This window comes from Poecilia formosa, unplaced genomic scaffold (genome assembly GCF_000485575.1).
Source record: "Poecilia formosa unplaced genomic scaffold, Poecilia_formosa-5.1.2 Scaffold492, whole genome shotgun sequence".
Classification (NCBI taxonomy): domain Eukaryota; kingdom Metazoa; phylum Chordata; class Actinopteri; order Cyprinodontiformes; family Poeciliidae; genus Poecilia; species Poecilia formosa.
Genome location: NW_006800431.1, coordinates 62499 through 88397, shown reverse-complemented (window position 1 = coordinate 88397; position 25899 = coordinate 62499). Strand labels below are relative to the sequence as shown.

Sequence of the window (25899 nt, the reverse complement as noted above, 5' to 3'; positions counted from 1 at the left end):
TCCACAGGGAACTTTGAATGTCCATATCGGCAATGTGGTACCAAACCAAACACTGTGGAACCAACAAGGGTGTCCATATTGGTTCCAAACCCTTTAGATCCAACCCAAACCATATTATATTAGGTTTGGTTATGGTTTGGTTTGGGTTCGAACCAACCCAATGAGACCCACTTTGGTTCCAAACCCTTGAGAACCAACATGGGTTGGGTTGGTTCCAGGCGGACCAACCCTTTCAAACCACATTGGTTGGTTTGGTTTGGTTCTAAAGGGACCAACCCTTTGAAATCATACTGGTTTCCAACCAATATGGGTTTGTACCCAACCCATATTGGTTGGTTCTGGAACCAACATGTTCTTCATGAACCAAGAGTTTTTCAAAGGATCGTTGGACATAGTGCAGTGTGAAATCAAACCGCACAAGCCGATCGATCGAACCAAGTCTACCAGACTACCAGGTGTGAAAACAGTCTTATTAGCTGTGTTTCCACTAATAAATGCAGCAGTTTGTTTAGTATTTGTGCATATAACTGCACTAATTGACATTTCAAATATAAATTTGCTCAATGAAAATATGCCAATTTAAATAAAGTCTTTATTTTATTTGGCCATATCGAATTTTGTGTATTTCACAAAGCTGCAAAGGAATCATTGTTGCCATGTCGCGCGAGTCGTGTGTTCAATAACCGGATGCTTCTACTGGCGAAAACAATCATGATAGGAAGTAGTTAAAGGATAATGGCGCTGCATGTATTTTTAATGACGGGTGGCGTGAACAAACATGTGATTTTATTTGCGTTTATTTAATGGAAACACCAAAATTGTGTTTTTCGTCATTACTGGAATATTGATATTTGTAATGGAAACGCAGCTTGAGAGATTTCCTGTTTTAAAGTTACAATTTGGCCCAAAGTTGGTCATAAACAGGAAACAGGACTATTTTCCCAGAATCAATAAACTTGCAACATGATGACCGAAAAAGAAAATAATCAAGGTGCCTCAATGGTCCAGTCAAACTCCAGACCTTAAGATATTGTAATGGGACCTTCAATGTACTGAAGCAGTGGGCCAAGACACAAAAAACGCCTTCTAACGCTTCTTTAGTCCATTTCTGCTGGGTTCTGGTTCGATAAATACAGTCAGACAGGATCCTGTTGTTTCGTCTTGTGCACTTGAGGTTAAATTCACACAATTTTAAACGTCAGTAAAACCAGATCAGCTTGACTTCAGACATCAAATGAACCAAAAAACAAAAATCACACACATATAGACCGAACATGGAATTACAATGTCGACACAATTCACAGTAATTCCACCAATAAATACCAACATCACAATCCATATTGCCTTAAAATACAGTCAAAACAGCCAGGGACAGGTCAGGAGGGAGCTCAAAGTTTCAAATAAAAGTGAGTTAGCTGCTAAGAGGTGGAGTCCCTCCCCGGCCGTCGTCCTGGTGGATGAGAGCGATGCAGATGTGCCTTAAAAACTTATTCACGTGAAGTTAATCTGTTGCTACACAGGATGTGACAGTAGGCACTCTGGATTCCAGTATAAAAGCACTTTAATGAAGCAGCTAAACCAAAAGTCTGTCTGAGTCAGAGCCTCTCTCTTCCTCCCTCTCTCCTTTTCTTTTTTTTTTGTGTTTTCTGCTGCATTGCAGATGTGGCGGAGGGACTCCACCTCAAACTAATGCACGCACACTTAAACAGCTGCCACACCGAAAGGGACAAAGCGTCGGGGAAAAATAAAAGCTACAATAAATACACACACTTTTTTCCTCCAGATGATGTGGCTGCACCTTGTTAATGAACTTTATTGCTTTCCGCCCAAGGACCCGTGCGTATCGATTTCAATTTCTCACATGTATACAAAAAATTTCACACCAGGCGTCTCGCACATTCGCTCTGCCTCCAGGTTAAAGGGAAGGTGGGCTTTATTGGAAGCTAGCGCCTCTCCGAGTCCTTCGAAAAAAGAGAAGCCGTGCGTGACCCTCCCTCTCTGCAGCTGTAATTCGCCCCGTAAGCAGAGGGAGGCCCTGACTTGAGAGAAACGGGAGTGAAGGGAGTCCCCGGGGAGAGAGGTGTGTGTGAAGAGAGCGGCTGAATCAGATATACATCATTTAACTCGCTTTCAGTAGCCGCTCACACCGACTCCTTTCATCCGGACAAACGGCGACGCCAAACTCTTACGAGGGGAAGACGTTTAACGTTTCGGGTTCTGGAACCCGGAGACGCTAAAGGCGGTGAATTCGGTTCACCAATCAAACCTCTGATAGATGGGAAACTTTACACGGTGTGACTCGATTGAAGGTTTGGGGAGGCAGATCCCACGCTCATGCAATCATGCACTCCACTCGCAAACACTGATCCAGTAAGGTGTCATGATGTGATAATCAAAATGAATCAATAACCCTCCAATCAGGGAGTCACATACTTAAAAATCTGTATTTACTGCTGAAACGCATCAAATTCATTCAAACTACCAGCAGATAACAGGAAGGCCAAAGGCATTAGAGCTAGGGGGTGCCGTTTCATCTATACTTTTGAAGAGTCAGTTGATGGAAACAATAAAATCTGAAAAACAAAAAGTCTTCTGTAATTTCGCAGAGAGGTTTTTACTTTCACTTCAGATGGTTTTTGGCTTTTCCTAAAAGATGGAAACATAACTGCAGAATAATTTCTGATGTAGCGAACCTTCCCACCCTCTGGTGGGCCTCTCTGCCTTACCAGAGGAACAAAACTCAGAAAAATGTCCAAACCTCCGGCTCAGGGAGAGGGACTCTACGTCCTTCTGAGGTCCATGCTAGTTTTCATCCTCTACTTGCTGTCTGCTACAGCCATGCGTAGCGTCACGCTTTCTGTAGCCCGGCTGATCTGCTTCAAACCAGAACATGGGAACACAGCTAATTCACATTTTCTTCTTTGTTTGCATAATTTTAAAAGTTTAATGAAAAGTTACTTGTGCCAGATTTGGAAATGTTGGTAGCCTTCGGAGATTTTAGAGTCACGGTAAGAATCTACATTATGCTAAATGCTAATATCTGATGCTAACAGCAGTTTAAAATGTCAACTCTACAATCACTTTGTCTTAAAATAAAATGCGCTGAATGTTGTTATATTTTTCTATATATAAATCAGAACAGTGCAGAGTTAACATGGAGAGGTCAGTGATTATCTGGCCTTCTAACATGATTCTTAGTTGTTAACAGCTAAGAGTTAAGATTAGACTGAAAATATAACAGCTAACAGGTAATAAAGTCCAGCTCAAAGCTAACAGAGCGAGGCGAATGGCTACGCAGAATGAGGCTAACGGCTAACCAGAATCAAGCTAATGGCTACTTAAACTAACATCAAGCTCACAGCTACTCAGAGTAAACAGTGATTCAATGTGAAACTGTTTGTAAAGTTAAGCTTTAACTGTAAGAGTCAAGCTGTTACTGGAGCTAATAGCTAAACTTAATAAGAGTCGAGCTGAACGAAGTGATCAGAATCATGCTAACAGCTATGAGGTAAGCTAATGGTGAATCATTCTTAAAACTAATCTGGAAGTTCAGGGAACAAAAAACATCTGTTTTTAATTTCTATTAGTAATATAAATCAATCTTTGCTATGCTAACATGTCACATGGGTTTTATTAATGTCTTTACAGATAAAACTATATGCTTACCTGAAATCTGTAGATACAATAAAATATCTCTGATAAATCCTGTAAACTTAATTTTATATGCGACTTTTGTTTAAAACAAAATAAATCTCTTAAACAAAAGCCTTTAGCAGTTTTTCTCAAACTTGAATCAAACTTTGATTTTTTTTTTAAACTCTTTCTCACATGCTGTTTTTATTTTAATTATGTAAAGCACTTTGAAATGCCTTGCTGCTGAAATGTGCTATACAAATAAAATTTGATTGATTGATTGATTTCCAAACTTCACAATGAGGTTACGGTCATTTTTACTAAACTCTTTCCAAACATCTACCTAACATTATCCAGTCCCAGTTTATACTAACCTTGGGAGCCCCAGTTAATTAAACGTTTAAGTAATTACTTAGCAAAGCATTGAATATAGAGAGCCGTAGAGGCCGTGTGTTAAACACAACCAAACCAAAGCTGGTGGTTAATTAAAAGAGGTTTTAAATGTAGCCGGAGTGAAAAAAAATCAACAGATGCTGAATTATGAAACTCTTTTCTTTCTTCTTTGCTTCCTCATTTTGTCTCCTTGTATATTTCAATGTTTTATTTTTTATTCATTACCTAACTGCTTTCGATTTCCTCTGGAAAGCTTTATCTCCCAGGTAGCAGATTACTTTGCTCAGCGCTTCGCCCGATTTGGTTATCACTTATTATTATTTACAACTACAGGTTCAAGGGAGCAAAAGATTATGCATAGGAGAAACGTGCAAAAAGGAGCGAACGTCCAGTGCAGTAATTCCCTCTTCAATCTCTTTTTGTTCTGCTTATCATCACTAATTACCCTCTTTAAAATGTCCTTTTGCCTCCTTCATCCGATCCATTTTTCTTCTCCCAGATCTTCTACGTTGCTTTACTTCCACTCATTTCCTATGATACATTACTGTTATGCTATAAACAATTACTCTTTTGATCAAATTGTACAAAGAAAGTTTAATGTGGAAAAAATGATTTAATTATGTCTCCAGTTCACATCGTCCCATTTGATGATATTTATCTATTTTGTTGTAAAATCCTAGATAAACAGTATAGATTTAAGTTTTAAACTCTGTTAATAATGTTTAAATGTCGGTAAACCTGGAGGTCATGCAGAGTAAAAGTTTGTGGGAAAGTTTCGACACATATGGAAGTCCGCATTGGTGAAATATCACCTTGAACATTATTACCACCCTGTAAAACTAGACAGCCAAAAAAATTACTTCTTTATCAATGTTGATGACAATAAAAACGTAATAAGACCATAAAGTCACTGCCGTCCCCTGCGGCTCACGCACATGATCCAGCCCTTAAATTTATCTACATGAAGCCCAGTTATGAAAATAATTGAGTTACCTTGAATGTGGAGGCAGAAAGGAACTTTGGTTCTTAACTTTGGATAAATAAAATATTAGAGAGAACTTGCTCAATTAGAGAGACAATAGGTTTCAGAGTTGGGAAATATTTCTTCCAACAGGTTCTGCTCTGGACAATTATTAGAATAATTGTAATTAGTCCCTGGCGCCACTTTAAGTGGCTACTAGACAATTTCTAGACTCGGAGCGGCTGTTAGCTTCACTCTACATAGATGTTAGCTGTTAGCTCAATTGTGTAGCTGTTACCTTGACTTTGAGCTGCTAGTTTGAGTCTGAGAGTAAATGTTAGCTTGAATCTAATGCCTTGTTTCCCCTGGAGGTTGTTTACAAACCGAACTGCACCGTCCCGTGACGTAAATGTAGCATTAACTTTGAGTAAATGCTAATTTGACTTTAGATAGCTGTTTGCTCGACTATGAGTAGCTCTTAGTTTGACTCTCAGCCGTTATCTTGACTCTGAGTAGCTATTGACTCAACTATGAGCAGCTGTTAGCTCAGCTTTAGAAAATAGTCGGTTTGGCTATGGGTAGCTGTTCACTTGACTAGGAGCTGTTAGGTTGACCCTGAATAAATTGTTGCTAAACTTGGAGTGACTGCTAACTCCGAATAGCTATTAACTTGGCCCTGGAAAATTGTTGGTTGACTCTGAATAGCTGTGATCTTGACGATGAGCTATTAGCTTTACTCTGAGTGATTGCTAGCTCAACTCTGAAAAATCGTTAGCTTGGTTCTGATAAATTTGGTTCTGGATAGCTGTTAGCTCCACTCTCATCTATTAGCCTGACTCTGAGTAGCTATTAATTCAGGTAGCTGTTACCTCGGCTTTGAGTAGCCATTAGCTTTCTTCTCTATGCAGCTAAGCTAACTCCAAACAGTGGTTAGCTCAACTGAACAGTTGCTAGCTCAACTGCCTAGCTATTAGCTTGACTCAGGGTGGCCATTAGCTTATATTTAAATAATTATTAGCTTGAGTTTTGGGATCTGTCAGCTTAATTGAGTTTCTTTGACTCCCCATTGATACTGTTGTCTACTGCATAGCTGCATGAATTGCCATTTTTCTGTTCACCAACATAATCAAACATCAGCATCCCGTTGTCATGGACGCTAACCAATCGATGTGGGGCTTAAATATCCATAAAACTAATGTGGACAAGTTGAACTGGCTCTAACATGCTCAGTGACGAGCGCATGGTCAACAAAATGCCTGACCTTTTGACAGTGTGGTCGATAATCTGCCTGTGCAGCTCAACACGCGTTTGTAGCAAAGTTCAGACTGGTAGAAAAAAATAAAAAATCTGTATATTTAGTTTGGCAGCAATGACATGCAGATGCTATGTTGCCCTCGAGGGTTTGTGCAAAAGAAAACCCATTGCAATGCAATCACAACAGCTCCATTACGACTCATTATGTCTTCCATCACACCTGCTGCCACTGAGCGAATGCATGTCATCGTAATGGTCATGAGATCATTTTCATATGTAAGTACAACAGAATACATATGAGTGTGTGTGTGTGTGTGGTTGCGGGGTGTGTCGAGGGAGTGATTGGCTGCTTGTTTAAGGGTCGAAAGATTCTGATCAGCCTCTGACTCCATTAGCAGAGCCAGAGGGACGGGAGGGAGTTTTATTGTGCCGCAGAGTGGAAAATTGAGTCCATGTCACAAACTAATCAAATTGTGCCAAAGGTGAGTGAAAAAGAACGGAAAACACTGTGATATGTACACACAGACACACACACACATTCACACACCACACGCCTGACGAGAATTCAGGCCATCTTTGAAAGTTGCTGACGCAAACAGAAGATGTGGACGCAGCAGATGGCCGAGGAACTGAAACAGTGTGACAGCCTCACATTAACATGGCTTTGTGTCAAGCTAACATTAGCAGAAAACCCTGCAGGGAGATAAAAACCCATTTGTGAAGAATGTGCTGCAGGGGGACATATTTTCTCGTTGCACCCGTGACGGTGGAACCAGGAAGACCTTGCTGGGATATTTGGTTGACCGGAGGGTTGCTCGCTGGCGTGACGGCTGGAGGGCGTCCTTCCAGCTGGTGAGACAGGCTGTGGTGACATGCTTTAAAACACTAGGCCACTGTTCAGCTCTACACTGAGTTATTGCTTATACACCCCAGGTTCAGCTGACCATAGAGGGCAAGAAGGTGGAGGGCTGGTGTGGTGGAAGACAAAAGGGGACTTCCCCTTTCCCAGCATCCCCCTGCATGGACCTTTGGACACCCGGACGTTTCAGGTCCACATCCCGAGTCCAGGTTTGCTGTCCGCTGGTGAGCGCCGCCCCGCGTCGTCCACCCTGTCCTCCGTCTCTCAGTGCTAGGAGGAGGTTTTGGTTTTGGACTGAGCTTCTTTCTTGCCGTTGTTAAGCACGGGCGAGTCACTGGAGGTCTTCGGCGTTTTTCTGGGCGGACTCTGTTCGGCGACGTCGTGTAAGGAGGGCTCCCTGTACATCGCCACTGAGGAGGGAAGACATAAAGACCATAAGTTCATAAAAACTGGAAACAAAACCTTGTCAGACCTCTTTATTCGTTGGTTAAACTGGACAGTTTGGTTCCATTTGGGTCAAACGGTGCCTGAGCAGTTGAATTCTCCCGTTTGTTTAAAATCTTTATGTCACCAGTTGATTTTTTAAAATAAAAAAGTTGCTAGAGGGGCCTGAAAAGTTGCTAACCACAGCGACAAAGTTAATAAGTTAGCGAGCGTATAGTCCCTCATCCCGACTGCAGCTCGTCTCATCACCACATTTGGCCACGCCCCTCCGCTTCTCTTCGCCCCGCCCACTTTGGTGAACATTTTCAGGTAGGCGTTTCCAAAGCGAGGTGTTTCTCAACAGGTACACCTGATTGGACAACCAAAAATCAAGGAGCTCCTCAAGTTCTCACACCTGATTGGACGAAATTAAAGTCTGTTATTTGACTTTTTCTCATTGTAATTATCAGTAGCTTACTTTTCTGCATGAATTACTTTAGCTTCAGGACTTTGCTGCTGTAACCCTTTGGGGTTAGCTACACTTTGAATATGCTGATATAATAACAGCAGGCTGAATGTTAGCTGGCAGAGAACGTCCGGCTTCTTTCACTCTGTTTTAATAACTAACAGTTGTGATTTTTCATAGATGTTTATAAATATTGAGATGTAAATGTTGATTCCTTGCCATTAGAAATAATATCCATTTTCATTACTAAAATAATGTAAAACTGACATAAGCAGCTAAAAACAAATAAAAAAGATGTAAAAAACAAACAAACAAACAAATAACCTAAATAACTGTTTGTCCTTTGTACCTTCGATGAGTTTGGGCAGGAAATGAGCAGCACCCTTGGTCTTCTTGACTCGGTTTCCCTTCATGACCTGGCCGTCCCGGTTGATGCCGATGTACCAGGCTCGCCCCGACTGGGTCTGCCGGTACAGGATGGACGAGTACGTGACGTAGTAGTTCTCGAAGACGCACTCCTTAAACTTACACTCTGGCGTGAAGTGTTCCTGTAAGACACACAAACCAGAACGCATAGGCAGAGGTCGGTAGCAACTAGTTACATTTACCTGAGTAACCTTTTGGAAAAATTCAGCTTTACTGCGTAATACTTTTTATTTTTACTATGAACTATCACTTTTCTTACTAGAGTAAAGTTTCTGGATACTTTACCAACTTCACTAAATGAAGAACAAACATATATAACCAAAGATGCACTAAATACAGAAACACATAGACATCCCAAAATAGTATTACCATTCATCTGATATATAAAGTACAATGCAACTTTTATTTAAAAAAAATAAAGTCTGGGCCACCCCCAAAATTTGCGGCCCTGGGCTACCACCCTTTCTAATGTTTGTTCCGGCATAAAGAGAGCGCTCTCTCTCTCTCCGTCTCGTTACGTATTCCATCTTTCATTCCGCCTCTCCTCCTCCTGCGCGTTCCCTCCGTTTCCCCGTCATTTGGTAACCTTGTCGGGGAACAAACCAATTTGCAGGATTGATTTGGAGCCTTGATGTGACGGAAAAAACGCCTGAACAAGGAGTTTTCTTTCTCTCCCTCCCTCGCTCTGATTTCTATCTCTTTTCTGCGTCCCTCTGTCCGTCCGCCCGGCATCAACACTTACAGCACAGAAACAGTTACATCGCTCTTTAATTGCACATCCATTAGTTTCTCTGCCACTCGTTACTTTAACTCCATTACAGCAAATGAAAGTGTAATCAGATTACTATTCCTGTGTGTGGTGCAGAGCGTAATGCCTGATCGATATCTTCCACACGATCTGAAGAACTACCTGGATCATTAGGTGATTAATCCGGTTAATTAAACTGAATATCTGTGGTGCGTTTGCGCTGTGGGAAACCAGAGCATTCATCAGATCCTGACCAAACTGCACTCAAAAAGTTCAAGTTGTTGAATGAAAGGAAGAGGAAAGAAGGACAAGAAGTGGACAATCTGTTTAAAGGACAGTTTCTCTATGAACTCGATAAATCGCCGTGTTGTTGGTAGAAAAAAGGAGCAAATTTCTGCCAAAAATCTCTGAAATTTTGAGATTAATCTGAGAATAAAAAAAAACACAAAACAAAAATTTCTTAGCTACAAAAGTTGACAATTTTTAAATTTAAAGCAGAAATTTCTGAGATCTTTATGACATTAATCTCAAATTTTAAGATTTTATTTATAGCATTTTTTTACATTTCAAGCTAAGAAACTTTCTTTTTTCTTGAAAATTTTTAAAATTAATCAAAAAATATCAGATCTTTTTTTCTTGCAATAATCTGACTTACGGAGATCAGAAAAAAAATACTATTTTCTTTTACTTAAGCAAATAATAAAAAAAATGTTCCTATGTTGGATGAGAAGAAAAAATACTTTATAATTAATTTTAACTTGCCCTTGAGGTACAAGCCAAATAAAATAATTATATAGATGAAATTGAAATAAAAAAAAATCTTTTCAGCTCTGTTGGTTGAAAGAAAAATATATTTTAAATTTAATAGAAAAACACATGGGTCAAATTTTGTAGATAATATTTGTTTTTATGCAGGAACAAATTGTTCCTCAAGGGAAAAACCCTTTAAAATATTTTAATCTTAAAGATTTTTATTACTATCCCCTTGAAAGTCGGGAGAAAAAGAAAACTTGGCCAGACCTAGAAAATGGATCCTTAAAATTTTATTTTATTTTTAAAAATCTGTACTTCTTAAAGCAGACCCACTTAAAATAAATATTCATATTTATAAATTATGATTGAGAACAAGCTCTTTCAAATAATAATGATCTAAACCTGATAAAAAATAAGCAGCATGGAATAAGTAAAACGGCGACAAACACAGAAATAAACTAAAATAATTGATTTTATATATGAACCGATCAAAGTTTCCTGCCTCATCGTGTAAAACTAGTTTGAAAATTTTCTTTCATTGCAGCAGTTTTGAAAGTCAGACTCAAGGAGTGAGCAGCTTAATGGGATAACACACGATTAGGCCTCGCCGTTTACACATGTTACTCTCACTGCCTGTGCAGACAGATGCACATCTGTCTGGAAGACAACAGGAAGTGCTTTGACAGGTCACTTCCTGTTTGTCTCCCAGGACAGGCGGTGCACTGTCCTCTCACATTTACATCCCGAACTCCAAACCAGTTTGATCCTCCATCTTCTGCTTGTCCTCCTTTCTCCTCCTGCTAAATCACCCAGACGTTATCAATGGTGCAGTTCCTCCTGTGGCCAGCAGGAGGCGCTCAAAACAAGAAGTAACTATTTTTTTGCCTCTGAAGATCTGTGTCTGTATCTAAAACAACTCAAGACATAATCTAAACTACATTTGTTTTTAAAGTCCATTTGAACATTTTTAAACATTTAAACTCAATGTTTCGTTAAACTTAAGTTAAAATGTCTCATATGACGAAGTGCCACAGACCAGGGCCGGCCCAAGCCTTTTGGGGGCCCAAAGCAGATTTTCATTTGCGTCCTCCATCAACAAATCAACCCCAGATGCTTCATTGTGCCTAAATACTCTGTGTGTGTAACATACCTACTATGAAATCCAATATCTGTTAGCACGATACATGGCTGTTAGCTTGATTTAGGCTAGCTATTAGCTAGCCTAAATCTATCTCTGTATCTGTATCTATCTGTATCTCGATGTATCTATCTCTGTCTATTAGCTAGACAGAGGTAGATACATCGACAGGCAGAAAAGTATTAAGGGCAACTATACAAAATAATCGTTTGTCTTTCTTTGAGCTCTTGTTTAAACTAAACTACATTTTGTGTTGCCTTTTTCAAATAATTAGCTTTAAATACAAATCCCAGCTGCAATATCTCCTCTGGAAATTTGACCAAAGTTACTTGGTAAGATTTTGTACAGATACATCGACAGGAAGAAAAATATTAAGAGCTGCTGTAAAAACTGATATTTGTTTTTGTTCCAACTGAAATTACATCCTTTAGGATTGCCTTATTTAAATAATTAGCTTTACATAAGAATGTCAGCTTTAATTATACAAAAAGACAGACAGAGAGAAAGAGAACTGAGGTAAATGGAAAATGTTAAATAATAGTTTAATCAAACACTGGTTAATTAAATTAGGGGGCAAAGTGAGAGACAGTTTAAGCAGCCAGATTTTTTCATGTGTGTGTGTGTGTGTGTGTACGTCCACTCATGCATGTCTGCTGTTGTGACAGAAAGACATGACAGATCCCCCGTACATCAGTGGGAGGCCACCCAGTGCCAGATGACACACACTCACACACCGACACGCGCAGCATCCGCGCTGACGGATGGACCCTCTCCGTCCCTCATCACTCACTCCCACAGACAGGCCGCGCAGAAACAGGAGGGGGAGAAAGGGACCACGAAACGGCGGGAAAACGACATGAGAGACGAGCGGGGAGAACCAGACGCGGAGCGGATTAGTCTCCGGTGGCGACACAGACGGACTCCTCGTCTTATTTTCGCCGGCTGACATCATTCAGCGGCGCCGCTGAACGAGCAGCCGCCCGTTCACTCAGAGCGGGGATTGATTCCTCAGGAGATCTCTGCCAACAGTCAATAAGCATCAGAATGAAAATAAAAACTGGATCAGGCGTTTATGGCTTATGGTGTGAACAAACGGGCTGGTCCAGAAACTTCACAGAACCAAATATCATCGTCTGGAAACGCTGAGTTACATTATGTGAATATTTATGTATTTACTGAAGTGGGTGGAGTCACCAGATGCTGTCCTCAAGTCAGAGTAGAAATACTTCAACGTATTTTTACCAAAGTAAAAGCAAAAAGTAGCCATCCACGAAATTACTCAAGTAAAATTAAGAAGTATTTGGTAAAAAATACTGAGTATCAATCATTTAATTTTAAGGATCAAAATGACAATAACTGATATAAGTAACAAGACATAAAATCAGGCGTGATAAAATGTTTCCACATCAGTTTCTTTTAGTAAAAAACTGATGAAAGTTTAACACAAACTGCAGGTGTGTGTCTGTGTGCTGAATTTTTGGTTAAATCATGTTTGTTTTCCATTCAGTGGGCAGAAAATCCAGAAATTTTACTCAAGTAAGAGTAGAAATACTTCATAATAAAATTATCAAGAGTAAATGTAAAAATACTCCTAAATGTACAAAAAAGTTACACAAGTAAATGTAAGTAGTTACTTCAAAACTCAGCCAATAATCCAGAAATTTTACTCGACCAAATATTGCTGCTCAGCTCGTTTTGATTGGTGCTCAGAAAGTTGGACAGAAGATGAGAAAAACATTTTTGGAAATATTTACAGGTTCATGTGACTGAGAACTTTGATATATTTTATTGAAGCAACATATTTGTAAGATATTAGTTTTTATAAACATTTATTTTCAAATCCGTCTTTCTCATAAAACCCACTGTGTTCAGTGAGGTTAAGCGTTTTCCCGAGCTGCTCTTTGATTGAGATTAATCGTGTCATCGAAGATCCAAGGGATAAATCTGGCTGCAGACGCTTGAGGCCGCCGGCTGCCTGTCTGTGACATCACATCCTCAGCCTGAGGTCATGACCTGCTGTCTGCTCTGCTCACAATCCAACCGAGCCAAAACGTTTCCTGTGGCGCCAAAACTCCAGCACAGGGGCTGACGTCAAACTGCCTGCACGTTTTAAATAACAGTTTTTAACTCTTTATGGACACTTTCTAAAACTTTCAGGTTAGTTTTGGACTTCCAGGTTGTTCTTCTGGACTTCCAGGTTGTTTTCCTGGACTTCCAGGTTGTTTTCCTGGACTTCCAGGTTGTTTTCCTGGACTTCTAGGTTGTTTTCCTGGACTTCTAGGTTGTTCTTCTGGACTTCCAGGTTGTTCTTCTGGACTTCCAGGTTGTTTTCTGGACTTCCAGGTTGTTTTCCTGAACTTCCAGATTGTTAATTTAGATGGGCTTTTCTAAACGATATATGTAAGCAGCTCTGTTTTTGACATGGCCAGAGTTTTGTTTTGTTAAAAAAGCTCAACTAAATATGTAATTTTTAGGCGTGTTGTTCTTTTGGCAATTGGCTCTTTTTGTGTCTGTATACTCCAGATAAATCGATAACTAAATTAGCTGAAGACTATTTCAATAATTGTTTCAGTGAAAAAAATAAAAAGTTATCCTTTTACCAGTAGTAGAAACTCTGCATCAAATGCTTCTGCATTACACAAATTGCTTAAATAATGTAAAAATCTGATGAATAAACCGCAGAGCTTCAGATTTTAACCGAAACAAACGGGATCATTTCAGGAAGTGAGCGACGCTCCGGTCAGCAGGATAAGAATCAGACGGCGGTGAAGGTTAGCCTCAGAAAACATCAGCGAAGCTGATTATTATCTGAGCAAATGAGCAGAAAAACAACTTTAATTGAGGACAAATAGCTGAGGAAGCATCACAGGGGGCTGCAGATCAATTCTCTGAAGAAAGGCGCCATTATAGTTTATTACCTGTAATTAAAAAAAACCCGGACTAAAGCAATCTGCTTCGTCATCACTGCTGCAAGTTGATCATCAAGTCTTTAAAAACTTTGAACCAAAAGATGAAAAACGTCGACATTCGCTGCCTTTTGAAGTCGTTTAGTTTAGCTTTCAAAATGTCTGCTTCAGCTTTATGCGTCACGTTTTCTGTCTCAGTGGGAGACAAAACGATGAAGACGAGACGTTTGAGGAAAAGAGACGTTTCCCCTGAGGCTGCAGCAGAGGAAACAGCATCACTCAAAACGTTTAAAACTTACGTAAAAATAACAAGTAGTGATTTATATCATGAAAAGATCAGTTTAATGAGACTTTAATGCTTTCTTATAAGGTAAGAGGTTCAGAAAGGTGATTTGAACACAAAATGAGCAGTTTTACCAAAACTTTGTTGGAAAGAAAAGAGAACAGAAAATCTAAAGAGTTATAAAAAATAAAGTCTCTAAAATAAAAGTAGAACATCTTTTTTTAAATTATTTTGTTCCGAAATGAACATGAAGCTACTTTATAAGTCCTATTGGCTAAATATGGGGGGGGAAAAAAATCTAAAAATGTATTAGTTTAGAAATAAAATAAATCAAGTAAAAAAATTCAAATAAAAAAGTAAAATAAGAGAAATAATAAAAAAAATACATTCCGAAACAAATTTTGTACAAAAAGAAAAGAAAAATTAAGCTAAGTAAAGTAAAGTAAATAAAAATAAAGAATGTATGAGAAAAAAGAACCAAAAATGAAAACTTAAACAAAAGAAAATAGGTAAAGACTAAAACAAAATAAATATAAAAATGTCTCAAAACTAATTTCAGACAATTTCAGAAAAAACAAAACAAAAAAGAAACCAGTTTAAAAATTAGACAAAATACACATCCATTTTCTTTACACCCTTGTCCCTCAGTGGGGTCAGGAGGGCTGCTGGTGCCTCTCCAGCTATTGTTCCAGGTGAGAGGCGGGGTCACCCTGGACAGGTTGCCAGTACACACACTCACACCTACGGGCAATTTGGAGAGGCCAATTAACCTGATAGTCATGTTTTTTGGACTGTGGGAGGAAACTGGAGAACCTGGAGAGAACCCATGCATGCACAGGGAGAACATGCAAACTCCATGCAGAAAAACCGGGGCTGGGAATTGAACCAAGAACCTTCTTGCTGCAAGGCAACAGCTCTACCAACTACACCACTGTGCAGCCCACAAAACAAACACAAAACTCTAAATAAAAATCATGTCAAAAATAGAATGTATAAAAGAAAAAAATAGTTTAAGAAATTAAACCACAAATAAACCATGAAAGGAAAACTAAAAACTAAATTAAATAAAAACAGAAAAAAAGTCATTATATTTCATTTTTTTCAGCCGCTGTAATCAGTTCCCACCCAAAAAATAAAACAGTGACACAGTTACTTTTAATAACTCATAAAATAAACTGGATGTAAATCCAACCATCAGGTTTTTCTGAACTCAAAGTTCTTCAAAATCCTGATGAGCCACTTTGAGCTGCTGACAAGGAAAATGCAATAATTTCACACCTCAAGCAGAAACAGAGAGAGAGAGAGAGAGAGAGAGAGAGAGAGCAAGAGAGAGGAGAGAGAGCGAGAGAGAGCGAGAGAGCGAGAGAGAAAGAGAGAGAGCAAGAGAGAGAGAGAGAGAGAGAGAGAGGTGTTTGGTCTGCTGTGACCTCTGACATTTGGTTTGGTTGGACGACACGGAGAAACCGGAGTAATGTGGCGTCTGTCAGGAACAGATGAAATAATAAACGAGATCTGAGCCTGAAACACAACAAACGAGGAAAACGAGTCGACAGAAAACACAGTTATAATGAGAACAACTGCAGGGGGAGGAAGAGGAGAGACGAGTCGACAGAAAACACAGTTATAATGAGAACAACTGCAGGGGGAGGAAGAGGAGAGACGAAGAAGGGATGGAGGGATGTCCTCTGGTTCTCACCTTGCCCGCCTGACCCTCGCCGTGTATTTGGGGATTTTCCAAACCTCCCTCCCTCTTCATCTTTCTCTAACTTCGCCCCTCCATCATCCTCACACTTACATCACCGCACAGCAGAAAGAGCGGAAAAAAACAACAAAAAAAAGGAAAGAAAGAAAGAAGGAAGGAAGGAGAGCGGAAGAAATACGGACGGCAGGAAAGGAAACAAGAGTGCTGACTCAGAGGAAAGGAGCCGGCGTTTCTCCCATCCGAAGAGCCGGTGAGGAAGGTCAGAGGAGGAGGAGCGGGAGGTCTGACCGCGCAGAGAGAGAGAGTGGGTGTGTGTGTGTGTGTGTGTGTGCGTGCGTGCGTGTCGGGTTGTTCTGAGAAAAGACGTTATTGAAGGGAACTGACTAATTGCCAGTTTAGCAGCTGTCAAAAGCAGCTGGTTGAGAACGAAACAGAATCTGCTGCAGAGGCATTAACTTTTACTCTATATCTATAAATACGTTTATATGCAAATAACTGAAGGTAAATATATGAAAAATATTGATTTCTGTTTTTACTTTTATGCTACTTGGTGTGTTGTGACAGCTGAATAAAATTCATAAAAATTTAGTTTCATACGATGGAGTGTTAGGGCGAGACACATAGGAAGAAGGATTACATTTCTGTCAAAAAACTCAAAAATTTAGATTAATCTCAGAAAATCTGTAGAAAAAAATTTTAATTTCTGAGTTTGAAAAGTTGGAAGTTTGCTAGAAACATAATCAGAAATTTTGAAATTAGCCTCAGATTATTTTTAGAAAACTTTAAAATTTTATTAGTCTCGAAAATAAAATAAAAAATCAAATTTTGACACTAATAAAATGTCCAAATTTCTGAGATTAATCTTAAAATTGTTGAGTTTTTTGTCGGAACTGTTTTTTTATTGTACCATGGCCCTAGTATTCCATTGTAGTCTTAACAGTATTAATTTGGTTATTTTCTTTCATCTGTCAGTCTAAATGCACTAGAACAAACTTTTCTAAACATTTTATAAAAAACATTTCTGCTCTTTCCTGACCTTGCCAAAAGGGGGCGGCAGAAACAACCAGCAAGCGGAAAGTTGACCTAAATTAGAGTGAAACACCAACACACTGCCACTTTTTACCACTGTCAGATCCCCATTGTTAGGCTCTACGTGAAAACATCTTAATTACTTTCTAGAAATGTTTACAAGTCATTTTTTCCAAAAGTCAAGTCAAGTTTCAAGTCTCTGCTGACTGAAATAAACATTTTATAAGAAAAGTGTATCAATAACAATATATATCGCAATAGAGATGTGATTAATATCAACTTTGATCCAGAACTGCACAGCATTCTGGGAGATGTAGGCAGAGGAAAGACTTTAGCCACTCAACCTCTCATGGCCATTAGCTAAGCTAGGTTGGTGGAATCATCTCACTCACTCTGTGGTTACCTAGCAACTCACTCACTCTGTGGTTACCTAGCAACGACCTGCTGAGTAACTGCCACAGCAGCAGTTTCAGGTTTCGCCTCATAACTGCTTAAAAAATAAAAAACAAGGACATGGAGTGAAAACTGTGGATACAAACAGGAAGGTCACACCTCCAGCTTGGCAGCATTTAAAATATTTAAAACAAAAACTAACCAATAATTATAGGCATCGACTGATATGAAACGCTTATGTTTTTCAGCCATGTTGTCTACCCTTAAGTGAACTTAACTTAACTTTTTTTTTATTTAAAAAATCCTCCAAACTCAAAGCTATTATATAACCTAACAGCTGAAATCAGAGGAACAGCTTCGACTTTTAAAGCCATGAAAAACCCGAGCAGAGCGTGAGCAGCGCGAGCCGAAGAGGCCATCCATGCTCTCATTCTCACTCTCAGCCGGTCTCTACAGACAAACGAAGCGCTCTCAGCTACACAGCGCCGTCCGATGATGGATGTGGTAACTCTCTCTATCACCAAAGACCATCCATCCCAATTAACTGCTTCTGTGAGGGAGGAAGCTGCTGCTGTATAAAACTGATGAAGAACAGTCCACTTACAGGAATTAGCTCACGCTGGAGAAAAAGCTTGTGAACTTCTCAGGACCATTATGGTAGGCGTTTCGTAATGACGGTGTAAAATGCGCCATAAATACACCTTTCTCTTGTGTAGCAGTTAAATCCAGCCTTTCAGGGCGTTGAGTAAAGCCGTTAAAGGCAGCCAGGTTGTTGTTATTGTTCCTCATAATAACACTGAAGTAATTTTTGGAGTCCAATATATTTAGTTTCTCTAGATTACTGTACACTGCTTCCTCTAATTCTCCTGCTCATGTCTTTGGCTCAGCTTCAAGGAGAGTCATGTGAGCAGAGGAATTCCCTGTTTACAGACCAGGAGCTCCATCCGTCTGCTAACAAGTCCCCAGTGGAGAGCTGAGGAAGGGCCACAGAAAGAGCAAAGAGGAAAAAAACAAACAGGAAGGTCTTAGTAAGCGTTACTAACAGAACTCCCTTTGGGTCCGGCTAAAGGGTCTTCAACATTACCACCAATATCCAGACTAAGGCTGCATTCCCACCAGCCTATAACCTCCAGTCTGTTTGTCTGTGAAGTCCAGTTCGTTTGGGGAGGTGTGAATGCGTAATCAAACTCTGATGAGGACCAGACAAGTGAACTCTGTTCCATTTTGAATTCATGCCTTAACTCCAAGCAAACCAGAAACTGCTCCAAAAGCAGGAAGTGGACTACATCAAAGTGCATTCTGGGTAAATACAATCAAAGCAAACGTTTGAGTCTAGGGCCAGTGGTAGAAATTTTACCAAAGACAAAAGAGAAATCCTACAACCGCAAAAATCTGACGCTGATCCATTTTTCTTAACATTGTGTGAAAGAAGGAAGTTGCGCTCAGTGTTTCCTTCAGTGGTTCTTAGTGCAGCGCCCCCACAGGCGAATGGGGGAACATGTTTTTCAGTGAATGTCAACAGCTGAAAATGTAACAAATGTTGTAATTTTGTTTTCAAATCGAACCAGTTTACTGGCATAAAAACACCCTCAGAGTCACAATAACGACTGTTAATAGCAACTGGTTACTTAAGCAGTAAAACTTTAGGCCAACACCTTCTTTATATTGACTCAGTATTCAAATTTTAAGCTACAAAGTACTCAGCATTAAGCAAAAAGAGACTAGAACCAGTCAAGCTAGCAGAGTCCAACTACCAGTAAGTCAAAGTATAACTGTGTTTCATTTGACCACATAAATGTCTAAACTGGAATTACGAAACTAAATTTGCTTAATGGAAACACCAATTTTAACAAAAACTCAAGTTTTTCGATGAAACTTTAGCGATAGGATAAGGTGTTTTATTTTTTTGGCCTTATCAAAATTGGTGTATTTTACAAAACTGTAATGGAAACACCGGATGTTACAACTGACGGAAACAACGAAGAACACAACAGGAAGTGATAGGTTTTGTTTTTTACTTACTCATTTACGTGAGTTTTAAATTCTGTTACTTATTTAACAGAAATAACGCAATTTCAAAACAGTGTTTTTTCCGACATTAGCAGAGTATCAGTGAAGCTTTGCACACATTGAATTGGTTTTTCAGCTTGTTCCAGATCTGCCTCTAAAACAACCCAACAACACATCACGGTGTTGTTTCCCAGAGCCGGGTGTTTCCAATCTATTAAGGCGCCGTGTTCCTCCAAAGTGGGTCTGGACCCGTCTCTCCTCTGTGTGCATCCCTGAAGTCATCTGAGGGAAGTTTAGACTTTGCTCAACTTTCCCCTGTTAGCTGCAGAGAGTTTGGCCAGAGCCGGTCCCGGGTATCGAGTCCGACCCAATTATGTCTGCCTGCCTCTGTCAGATTGTTTATACCTGGCTGCACTCGTGTGTTTGTGGGGATGTGGAGGAAAGTGTGTGAGTGTGTGTGAGTTCATTTCTTCCCGTGGCTTAGACTCTCCCCATCAGCCTGTTAAACCATTCATCCCTCCCTCCACCCGGAAGGCTTTCCACAGCTAATAAAGTGGGCCAGGTCCGTGGCTGAACACTATTTTTATCAGGAAGTAATTTCCAGGTGGCGCCCGCAGGTAAGCAGCGCCAGCAGCTCTAAACAATGGAGCCGAAACCGGGAGTCCTCCATTAACCTCAGCTGGTCAACATGTCGGCCTCGTTCTGTAACAACTCAGCTTGTTGTCACTCATTTCAGAAAAAACATGGATTCATTACGCATTCATTTGTTTAAAACTGAAAATTATAATATTATATAAGAATCAATTTATTTTTGAAAACAGAAAAGTCATGCTTCTTAAAAGTATTTTCCTTTTTCATGAAGTGGTGCATCAACGCAGCAGGTATTGCTATGTATATGTTGCTTATCACTTTTTTTCTCACAATATTCATATTTTTAAGCTACTGCATTTATTATTTCCACCCAGTTTTCTATAACTCTTTAAAACAATTTTTATTTTTGAGTTGCTGCATAATTCCACATCAACCTTCCACTCAACTTTCTAGGTACATGCTATTCCATTTTTTTCACCACCTTCTACATTTTTGAGCTGCCACACTTCTTCCTTTCACTCAACTTTCTATGTATATATCACTTTTTACACAATATTCTAATTTTTAGAGAAGCTAAAGTTTTTCTTTCCACTCAACTTTCTGGGTATATGCTGTCACTTTTTCACAATAGTCTAGTTTTTGAGCTACCACACTTTTTCCTTCCACTAAACTTTCAAGGTATGCTATGACTTAAAAAAAATCAACAAAAAAAGAAACAATATTCTAATTTTTTAATTGTGTTTGTGCTGTGAAAACGTCTTTGTCCCTCAGGGATTTCTTCTATTTTAGTTATTTTATCACAGTTAAATGTTTCAGATCCTGAATAAATACATAATAAATAACTTAGACTGATAGCTGTGCTACATGGCTATCAGCTTATCTGACCAAAGCACAGATGTGAGGCGGTCGTGGGTAGAAGAAAGAGAGGAGAACCGGACAGACGTAGAGGACAAACCCAGGACTCACGAGAGGAACACGCAGGATCCATCTTCTGAATTAAAGAGGTTCGCAGGATGACAAGAAGCAACGGATGGTACAAAGAGGAGAAAAACGACAAGCCACAAGAGACAGAGATGACCAGACAGGGAGCAAGACAGACTGACAGGCGAGTAAAAGCTGAACAAATGAGATGGGGGGGCGGAGGAAGAGGAGGAGGAGGAAGGACGGAGGTGGTTGTTGTTCCCAGAGGAGACGTTACGCTTGCTCCCAGTCCGGTCCTGTCAGCCCATTCGTCTCTCCTTTTTTTACTCCAATCTTTCCATCATTCCTTCCCTCCAGACAACAATCAGCCCATTTGATGTACTGGTGCTGAGATCCGGTCTGTCGCGCCGCTCAGCCCGACCCGACGGCCCATTTCTCTCAACCAGGCTCAAATATTATGCAGATCAGCACCAGGAAACGAAACCGCAAGTAAATAAACATTGAAACTTCAAATTTTAAACTATTTCTTGTCCTATTCTATTGTATATAAACGTAACTGTTTAGCTTTAGAAGAACAAATGTCATTTACACACCAGCAGGGGCGGTCCCAGCCTGCTTGGTGCCCTGGGCGAACACGAGGCACCATCATGGAGACGCTCAAATTTATTTAAAGCTGAAACTTTTATTTAAAAAAGGTTTTTCTTTTTCACGGTTGTTAAAATTGTCACTAAATTATGCCAATTTATGTGACAGATAATCTGTGAAAAGTTTGATCTCCAACTGCTCTGTGAGCGGCTGAAGCCATCTGAAGAACCAGCAACAGGGGTGAAGTAGGGGGGTACGGCAGGGTACTGCATACCCCTAAAAGATTTAGCGACGTGGTCAGAAATGTCTCAGTTTATTAAAGGTATTGAGGGAATTCAGACAAAATGAAAAAACAAGCAGTCCGAGTGAAATAAAGACAAACGACGGGGTGGAAAAGTACTTTTTGTCTTCCTGTGAGTCACTGCTGGCCGCCGACCAGCAGGGAGGGGGAGTTTTATTTCCCAATCCTTTAAATAAGTGTTGTAATTATCTCCTTATCTGTGTGTGGCTGCAGAGGGAGAGCAGCGCGCCACAGAGGTCCATGAAAGATTAATGCCGCCCGGCAGAAACGCCACGAGGGTTACTCCAACAAAACCTCAAAACCTCCGCATCAGAACGTCCCGACTTCAGAGGAACAAGATCAAGACCAAGTGATGCATCTAGGCAGCAAACTGAGCGTTTCTCATGTCGTTTCTTGGCTACAAAACAAAAGTTTGGATGTTGGAGAGAAGAAAGTGTGGTGGCGGTTTGTCCGCCGTTGGAGGGATTTTCTCGGAGGATTCTCCGCCTGCTGTGGTTGTTCCCCTCAGTGAAAGTGGGTCACCTTCTTCTCTGTCAGGAGAACAGCCGGGAATACGCCGGCTTTCTGGGGGTGTTTATGTTCGTACCACATTTCACTTTCTGCAGGTAGAGGTTACAAACGCCAGACACGTTCTGGAGCTCGTTAGAGGAAAAAGTTTGGACGGTTTTAAAACATTTAAAGTGGTGATTTTATGTATTTTTCAGGCATGCAGTGACATTTTACAGCACAATAAAGTGACTGTGTGGCCTTCAGTTGTTATAAAAAGAATGCAGAACACATAAAACATGACTTAAGAGAAATTTCATTTTACATCATGGCTGTATTTGAGGCCTTGACATTGGGCTCCCATCTCTTTAAAGGTGGCCTATTATGCAAATTTCACATTTTGTACATTTTTATATTTCCTTTTGGCTCTCAACTGCTTCTAAAACAAATAAAGCTTAAATAAACACCCAGATGTTTTCTTTGGCCATAAGTTAATCTTTTAGCTTTCTGGAAATTGAGCTGTTTCAAGCCAATGTTTCCTAGCAACCCCAGCCAAGCCCAGCCCGTTGCCTAGCAACCAAGCAGAAATCCAGCACATTTAAAATCTGTGTAATTAATTAAGTGAAATTAATGCATTAAAGTTCAGGTCCTAATTAACGTTTAATGCATCAGTCAAAAAATGCATCATGAAGAGGGAAAAAAAAACATTTAAAAGCCAAATGTAACTATAAGTAAAAACACTTAAAAAAGTGACTCATCGTCCAGAAAATATGGTAAATCAATTTTGTGCCTGACAAAGACATATATAATTTTTGTTATTGTGTTATTTTTTATTGAATTTTATGGACGTACAAAATGGAAACACATTGGAAGTACTACAAGATTAGCATAAAAACAAAAATGATTCCAAGAATTTTATTTCTCAACATGGGATTTTTTTATCCCACTTATTTCCAAATTAAAGTTTGGATTTTTCCACATTTCTTTTAGTGAGAAATGAAGCGGTTTCCATAAAAGCTGAGCTGATTTTACGTCTTTCTAAAGACCAGCTTTGATCTGAATCAGGTGAACTCAGTGTGAACGTGTGTGAAGCCGGCAGGACGACATGAAGTGGCGCGCGGTTCTCGACAGCTGAGCCATGTTCTGGTTCTGTTTATCTGACAGCATGAGAACGGTTTTCATCTCCGCGGTTCCTCCTCACCCGTTTTCGGGTTGCTGAACGTGACAGAAACCCGTTCTCCTCCGCTCAGGCGGCGCACCGTGCTGCTTCACTTCAAAACGGCCTCACACACTCCGCTGTCAGAGGCAGGAATTGCTTTAATTTGGATTCAATCCACCTGTTAAATCTGACGCTTCTCACCTGCACATCTATGCTAACCAGCCCAGAGGAGGTTTTGTTTGAGCCGTTTCAGAGAAAGCAGTGCCGCAGTCTGCTGTGAGTGAAAAACAGGAACCTGTTTGGTACACAAATGTCAAGCAAAATCTCTGATGTTCAAACGTCAGTAATGTAGGCACCGCGGCGTGGAAGCACAGGACTACAGGACGGGATTAGGAACAAAAAGAAATCTGACTTTTTTTTACAGAGTTCTGATCTTCTGAGATCAAGTCAAAAATCTTGGGGGAAAAAAGTCAAAATTCTGGCGGAAAAAAATCTGAATTCTCAAAAATATGTAAAAAATTCGAACAAAAAACATCAGAATTCTGAGAATGAAGTGCGTGAGTGACTTTTGACTCTATTTTGGCTCACATGACAAAATGCTTGGACACGTCTGGTTGAGTGGATCCGACTGTTGGAAAGTACTTTAACCGAAATCTTTGTTTTATAAGAAAAGTTTACATAATTATTGTAGAATAGAGAAAAAAAATGTAACTGAGAGAGATTAAATGAATTATAATTGTCTAAAAACAATGTTTTATTGGCACTAGTGGCAGGAAGAAGGGTTTGGGAATCGAACCCGGCTCCGCCTGGCCCCCCACTGGGGACGCCACTGCTCAAAATGTGTTTCTGAATGTGCAGAGCAGTTGGTTCCTTAAATAAAAGTATATGTTGTACTGCAGTTTGCTGCTGATGTAATGATGTAATTTAAACTCTAACAGATCTCAGCATGAAATATTGGTAATAAGTGAATATGAGGCCATCAGTGTTCAGCCTGATACTCAGCTGAGCAATTCTGCCACACAGTCCGACTTTAAAAGCCCCCATAAGCACAAGGAACCTGTGAAATATGTGAGCATTACATCTGTTAGAAGGAGCCTGGTTCCTCATACTGGGCTCATCTCAAACAGCAGGCGTAAAATCAGCAGGTTCTCCAGCCAGGGCGGGTTTAATGACATCACATGTGGGGTTTCTGACCGTACCGATGTGTAGAGGTAGCCCTCGCTGTTCATGGCGACGTAGAGCCCCGTCTTGGTGCTCTGGATGGCCACTATCCTGAGTCCCACAGGAATCAAGTTGAACTGCACTGCAGGACACGAAAACAACAAACAGCGTCAGAAAAATAATAAGTTCATCCAATGAAGACAAGAAAACGAGAAAAAAGGAGTAAAAAACAAACTCTTGGTGGTGATAGGCTGAATCTGCTCGAACCGGACGGCAGAGAGAGATACTTCAGCTGAAGCTTTGCAAACTCAATAAATTACAAAGTGACATCGTGTGAGTCTGCTGTAAACTGATTGTATCTTTACTGACACAGTTAAACTGAGTCGGTGATGCAGTTTACTGGATCCCCTCTTCAGGAAGCCTGGATTTATTACAGCTCCACAGATAAACCCCCAAATTCAATCAGAAGACAGAAAAACATTCAGGAAGCTACCAGCAGCCACACATCCTTACAGAATAGAATAGAAATAACTGAATAGAATGGACCACAACAGTAGAGAAAGGAGCTGAATAACATAATGAAAAATAAAACAAAATGTCACAGTAAAGACAACAACAGTTGCCACTTTACTTGTGTTTGACATTGATTTTATTTTCTTTTATTGGATTTTGCTCTGGATTTTGGTGTTTCTAAACATTAGGATCTATCTGTACCGCCATGATGACATATCTGTGGTTGAAGATCTTTGTTATTTTCGCATCTGCAGAGTTTAAGTCCTCTGAAGGAGCTGCTAACAGGAAGTGACACGGCCGGCTGAGTGATGTTGACATTTACAGCCTCCAGCTGCTCTGTCATAATGTCACGACGACCAGGCTCCACCATAAAACACATCACAATAAAAATTAGATAGATAAAAAGTTTAATGCTGTGCTTCTGCACTTTTCTCTTCCACATTTTCTGGCTGGGAAGGAAACGTCTAACTCCAGGGACTGAGACAGACTATTTCCTGGATCAGGATGGATCTGGTGCAAATATTTTATAGCCATAATCCACATAAATAAATTATAATAATATAATAATAAATTCTCTCGCCCGGAACGTGAGCTGGAGATAGGCACCAGCACCCCTCCCGACCCCACTGAGGGACAAGGGTGAAGGAAAATGGATGGATGGATGGATAATAATAAATTCAAACTGGTCCGTTTAACTGTTAGTGATGTTATACTTTATTTAATATTGATATTTTTAATTGAAATACTAATGAGAATGTGATAATATCTAAACATTTATCTAGACAAACCAACGTACATATATATA

At 39.9% G+C, this 25899-nt stretch overlaps 1 protein-coding gene across 1 annotated transcript in view; it reads right to left on the bottom strand.

Annotated features, from left to right (window-relative positions):
* Positions 1-6594: 6594 nt before the first annotated feature.
* Positions 6595-25899, bottom strand: part of fgf11a (fibroblast growth factor 11a) — a 62981-nt gene continuing 43676 nt past the window's right edge. The window contains exons 4-6 of the mRNA XM_007578792.2: positions 24620-24723; positions 8339-8537; positions 6595-7510 (exon numbers count right to left, since the gene is read on the bottom strand). Coding sequence (XP_007578854.1) covers positions 7371-7510; positions 8339-8537; positions 24620-24723 — 443 coding nt within the window. The 3' untranslated portion in view covers positions 6595-7370. The remainder of the gene's footprint in view (positions 7511-8338; positions 8538-24619; positions 24724-25899) is intronic.